General features: G+C 44.0%; 1 protein-coding gene across 1 annotated transcript; it reads left to right on the forward strand.

Moving 5' to 3' along the window:
- The first annotated feature begins 364 nt into the window (after nucleotides 1-364).
- On the forward strand, nucleotides 365-3,220 carry LOC110320129 (histone H2B type 2-F). The gene has a single exon (XM_021196039.2). The coding sequence runs from the start codon at nucleotides 411-413 to the stop codon at nucleotides 789-791; it is 381 nt and encodes a 126-aa protein (XP_021051698.1). The 5' UTR covers nucleotides 365-410; the 3' UTR covers nucleotides 792-3,220.
- The last annotated feature ends 2,780 nt before the right edge of the window (nucleotides 3,221-6,000 follow it).

Consider the following 6,000-nt stretch of genomic DNA (forward strand, 5'->3'; position numbering starts at 1 on the left):
TTAGGTTCTCAGAACTGAACCTGAGAAATAACCCCAAAATTCCAAGCGTGATACCTAAGAAGAGCGAAAGTTAACTTATTTCAACCTGGTGTTTTAAGGATCTGTGGGTGAAAAGAACATAACAGCTGAGGCAAAACTGCCCCTCTTATTAACTGGCTAACATGAAATGGAAGGCTGCGATTGGCTAGAAAGACTTTCCTCTAAGCACCACCAAGGCTCGCAACCGGAATCCGTTCGAGTAGGCTCCGCCTCCTTGACGCTGACACTGCTGTAAATTAACCAATAAAAATGGAATACCATTTGAACCTTCATTTGCATACAAGCTCTATAAGTACCGCATAGCGAGCCGCGCTGCAACAGTCCGTAGTTGCTTCGACCATATTACGTTGTATCTTTGAACGCCGACGAAAATGCCGGATCCAGCGAAGTCCGCTCCTGCTCCAAAGAAGGGCTCCAAGAAAGCTGTCACGAAAGTGCAGAAGAAAGATGGCAAGAAGCGCAAGCGCAGCCGCAAGGAGAGCTATTCTGTCTACGTGTACAAGGTGCTGAAGCAAGTGCACCCAGACACCGGCATCTCATCTAAGGCTATGGGAATCATGAATTCCTTCGTGAATGACATCTTCGAGCGCATCGCAGGAGAGGCTTCCCGTCTGGCGCATTACAACAAGCGCTCGACCATCACATCCCGGGAGATCCAGACGGCCGTGCGTCTGCTGCTGCCCGGGGAGTTGGCTAAACACGCTGTGTCGGAGGGCACCAAGGCCGTCACCAAGTACACCAGCTCCAAGTAAAGTGCAGCAGAGACGTGATTGATCGGTTTTACCCAAAAGGCTCTTTTCAGAGCCACTTTAGTTCTCAAAAAAAGGCTGTATTCACTAAGGGTCTGTGATCTAGCAGGTAAGGTTGAACTATGAGTCTATTGCCCTGCAGCGCTCTGGTAAGATTGAGCGTTTCAAAGTGCTGGGCGGGTAGGGCGCGGTGGAGGCTTGTCGCATCACCAATGGGGTGAGAAGTCTGTTTATGGCAGAAGGTATCTTCCTACCTCACCATTTCGTGTGATTTCAAAGCAGGGACTAGTTTCTCACTGCCCTGGACATCCAGGATTATGTTCTGCCTAGATCATAACCGGTCAGTTACTGCCATCAAACACAAGTATCCCAAGTAATGCTGAGCAGGGTTATCGGGAAACTCAACGTTCCACTTCCTGCTGAGTGAAGACGACTTGGCGGTAAATCCTATTTGCTGCGCCATTTCGCTGCCTGACTGCATCAGTGCTTTTATTCAGCATCGGTTTTGGTTGCAGTTTTTACAGCAATGACTCGCTTTTTTTTTTTTTTTTCTTGAATTTTTAACTTCTGAGCACTAAGAGAGAGTTGTATGCAGCGGGAATGAGACTCACCTTGCTTGGAGTCTTAACCCTTCAAGACAATGCTCTTAACGTTTTCTCTTGATTCTTTTCCAGCCAATGAAAATAGTGGAGCCCTTTCCAGGTTGGTTAGGGTTAGATGAGATAGCGGTACCAGCTGTAACAAGCAGCTGCCAGTGCATCGTGGGGTAGGAAGCAATGCAGCCACCTCTGCTCTTCCTGTACCCTTTTCCCAACAAGTGTGCGTACAGATTTAGTTCTCTAAGCATCTTGCATTTTCCTCCTTAGTGCATAAGACATGTTTTCGGTGAGACGGCTAGACCTGTAGGGCGTCATTCTGTAGAAACTTTAAGTGGGTTTTAACTTCAAGTGGGCTTGACGACCGGTGTCTTTAATCCCAGCACTCTAGGAGGTAGATTCTTATTGAGATAGGCCAGCATGACTTAGTAATAGCTTACAATCAAATGATAGTGGCCCAGCACTACAGGAAGGCAGGCAAATGGACATCTGAGTTGAAGACAAGCCTGATTTGCAGAGCCGGTTCCTGGACACCCAGGGCTATGACCTAACCAAGACAACACAAAGAATTTCTGTCTCCAAAACAGCTCACATCCGTGCCCTTAGGGGAAAAGTACTCTTAAACACTCCTTCCCAGCTTCTAGTTGACAGCTCTGAATTTTGATGGTTTAACACAAAAGGGAGCCAAGCCAAAAAAAAGAAAAAAAATTACCTATAATTCATCTCTGCTATTTCTGATTGATACTGTATTCCATCTGGCTTGACTTGTTTATTTAGTCAAGACTCATAAATAATAAGCAGAAAAGGGCATGGTGAGTAATGTGCTAATACATATAAGGCTTGGAGTTAAATCACCCAGGGGCACCTTGTCTTCTGCGGTGTCTACACTGAAACTCTGAAGGATTTGCTTATCAATCCCTTTGTTGGGGAGTTGTTTCCTGAGTCATTTTAAGTATCTAAACAATGACTCATATTTTCATACTGATTTCCAAGCACTAGGTGATAGAAATTGTACTTAAATGACCGTTCCTTACCCCTACACCTCCCAATGAAAAATAAAACAAAAATATGTTAATACAATTTTAGGGCTGGCAAGATGGCCCAGTATATAAAGGTATTTGCCCAGTGACCTGAATTTGGTCCTTGGAGCACACACAAAAGTGACCTGAGTTTGGTCCTTGGAGCAAACACAATAAATAAGCAAATAGGATTTTTAGGATTAGGAGAGTTCATCACAGTAAAATTTGATTTCCAAGAAAAAGAATACCCCCCCCCCTTGACTAGCTTATTTGTGATTGGGGGAGGAAGTGTAAAAAAGAGGACCATAACTGAGAAGTTCTGGCTCTGTTCTGAGGAGAAAAGCCAGATTGCATAGATTATAAACACAAACCAAAACAAAGAAATTGTAACAATTCTTCCTAGCAGGAAGAAGTGGTATTTGGCTGAGTCTGGTAGCACAGGCCATTAGTCCAAGCATTCAGGGACAGAGGTAGGTAGATCTCCATGAGTTCAAGGCTAGCCTGGTCTACATTTGGAGTTCTAAGTCAGATCCCTACCTCACAAACAACCTAGAAGTTGTATTTGCGATTATAAGCATTGATTGAGTACATAGGATTGAGTAGCCCCATACAACTTGCAGCTATCAATAAAGCTACATCATAGACCATCCCTGACACTATAGAAAGATAGTGTTGCTATGGAAGGGTAATTCCTAAAACCTGTGTGGTCCAGGGTGCCATGCCGACACTACTGCAACAAGCCAGCTGCTGTGTGGCTTTCTCTGAGGTCTGACTGGGTATGTTTCCTTTCCTTTTTTAAAAAGAGATTTGTTTATTTTATGTATATGAGTATACTATAGTGGTCAGACACACCAAAAGAGGGCATTGGATCACATTATATGTGGTTGCTGGGAATTGAACTCAGGACCTCTGGAAGAGCAGTCAATGCTCTTAACTGCTGAGCCATCTCTCCAGCCTTGGATATGTTTCTTAATATGCATTTTCTCATCTTCAAATTGAGAATAATAGTGATAGTCATACAGTCTTCAGGAAGTGATCAAGTTGATTGAAACCGCCATTGTCATAAGGATTTTGAGAAGCATACCTCACAAGACTAATGCCTACACTATATTGTGTTCAAAATGAAAAGTTTACATTGTTTTCAAACTCACATGGACCATTGATCAAAACTGGCCACCACTTTTGGGAGACTAAAATCATAGAGGACCCATTCAATGATTACAAAACAATAACGAATTCTCCACAATCTGCCTTTTTTTTTTTTTTCTTCAAAAAAGGGCACGGGTTAAAGGGGATTTCTAAATAAAACCTGCTCATTCATTGGTAATAACGATGAGATAGATCGCTGTGTGCCAGACTCTCCGCAGGTGAGCAGGGTATGGTATGTGCTGAGTCTGAACTGAAGAAAGGCCAGGGTGGTGCATGCCTTTAATCACTGAACCGGAAGGCACAGGCAGACAAAAAGAATGGATTTAAGGGAAAGTTAGAATGGGCTAAACTTTTAACAGAAAAAGGAACAATAAAAACCAAAGGGAAGTAGAAAGGGTAAATCAGAAAATCAACAGGATAGCTGACTTCCCCAGTCTACCGAGACTGAATTAACCAATAAAACCAAAGGCTTCCCTGACATATCCTCTGTACAGTCAACATGGAAAGAGAAAAGGCATATCGCTGATGGAGTTAGATGCAGGAGATATTCGTAAGTGCTATGAACTTGGGGCTTGGGTTTTTGTTTTGGTTTGGATTCTGTGCATGAGTGTTTTGTCTGTATCTACATGCATACCCAGTACCCAGGGAGTTTAGAAGAAAATGTCAGATCCCCTGGAAGTGGAGCTACAGATGGTTGTGAACCAGCGTGTGGTTGCTGGGAACTGAATTCGGGTCCTCTGTAAGAGCAACAAGTGTTCTCAATCAATGAACTATCTGCCTGGTTCATTGTTGGTTCGGTTTGGTTTGGACTCTGTGCTTTCCAGTGGGCAAGATGAGGAAGAGCAATTTTATTCTCTATGAGCTTTGGACCAACTAGTCTATATGATGTGCCTCATGTTACCCAGGCTGGCCTGAAACTCCGTAAGTACTGAGGATGACCTCGAATTACTGATCCCCCTACCTCCACTTCCCTGGTGCTGGAATCCCAGACATGTGTCTCTGTGCTTGGTTTTATGCCGTTCATGCATGCCGAGCAAGCACCCTGCCAGTGGAACTACATCTTCAGTCCTCCCCAAACCTGAAACCTTACGGAGTCCCAAATTGTCTACATGCGTACTAGTGTTTTGCGAGATATGGGAAAGGATGGGAAAGACTAGTCTTCTAACCTTAACATAACGTTTTCTGAGGTTTAGCTTTGAAACTGTTACAGCTATAAGGCATGATTTCTGAAGATTCTGCCTATGCCACTTCACACAAATGGGAGATGTAGGAATGGTTCTAACAATACTTCTAGAAGGAACGTTCTGGGACTACTGTAAGATACAACCAGTAAGCAGAGACACTTACATAAGTGAGTAATCAGATACTGTAGCTTGTGTAGGAAAGTCAACATCATGCCTGTCTTTTCTCCCTAGTGCCCCCCTCCCGCCCCTAGACACAGAGCTATATGCTTAGTGCGGTCCTTCTCCATATTAAATCTTGTGGAAACCAGCCTCATTTTCAGTAGTTTTGCGACTGCTTCCTCGTCCCTCCCTGGTGATTCTTTATCACATATTTTCCATTTGGTTTATATTTTTGAGGTTTGGGTTTTTGGGTTTTGGGAGTTTTTTGTTGTTTGTTTGTTTGTTTTGTTGTTTGTTTGGTTGGTTGTTTTTTTTTTTTTTTTTTTTTTTGGACAGGGTCTCTGGTATGTACTTCTGGCTTCCCTGTATACCAGGTTGGCCTCGAACACCCTGAGATCACTCCCAAGTGCTGGAAATAAAGGTATGTGCCACCACCACCCAGCAGCTGATCAAATTCTTCACTGCGATTCTCCCCAACCCCTAAAACTTACTGACCAAAAAGCTTAGATTCTTCAACTGTCTATGTGCACTTGTCCATTCAACTGATGGTTGTCACATATTCCGGAGTCCAGCATTCTAGACTCAACAGTAATGCGTAGGTTTAATATGAGTCTTAAGGGAGGTGGGGCTTCAGTTCTGTGTGGGGTGTGCCTCCCTAGTCTGCAGGAAGTCCTGGGCTCAATCACCTGCAAGTTATCACTTGGCAGTGCACATCTGTAGTCCGTGCACTAACTCAGTAGAGCGTTTTCCAGAATGGCCAGGGATACATGAGACTACGGCAGAAAAGAGTCTCAAGTAATAATACTAATCAAGAATTCTTTCCACTTCCCTACCCTGTCCTACCAACTTGCTCCTCAGTGCGGTAACTGGAAGTTTTAATGTTCTGAGCCAAATCTCTGACCACCACCATTAACCTTCCCATGTTTCCTGTTAGTGAATTAGGTTGTTGGCCCTTCCTCCAAAGTACTGTAAATGTGATCATTTCTCAGAAGTCCCACTGCCACAGGCTGCCCCTCCTCCCACTCTGCTCCCTAATGAGTTTCCTACAGTCCCCTGACTTAGTCTCTGAGTTGGCAGTAGACTATAACACCTCTGAGGGCCAGCT

This window comes from Mus pahari, chromosome 4 (genome assembly GCF_900095145.1).
Source record: "Mus pahari chromosome 4, PAHARI_EIJ_v1.1, whole genome shotgun sequence".
Taxonomy (NCBI): Eukaryota; Metazoa; Chordata; class Mammalia; order Rodentia; family Muridae; genus Mus; species Mus pahari.

Coding starts and splice junctions, on each gene's coding strand:
- LOC110320129 (XM_021196039.2), top strand. CDS start 411: ATGCCGGATCCAGCGAAGTCCGCTCCTGCTCCAAAGAAGGGCTCCAAG.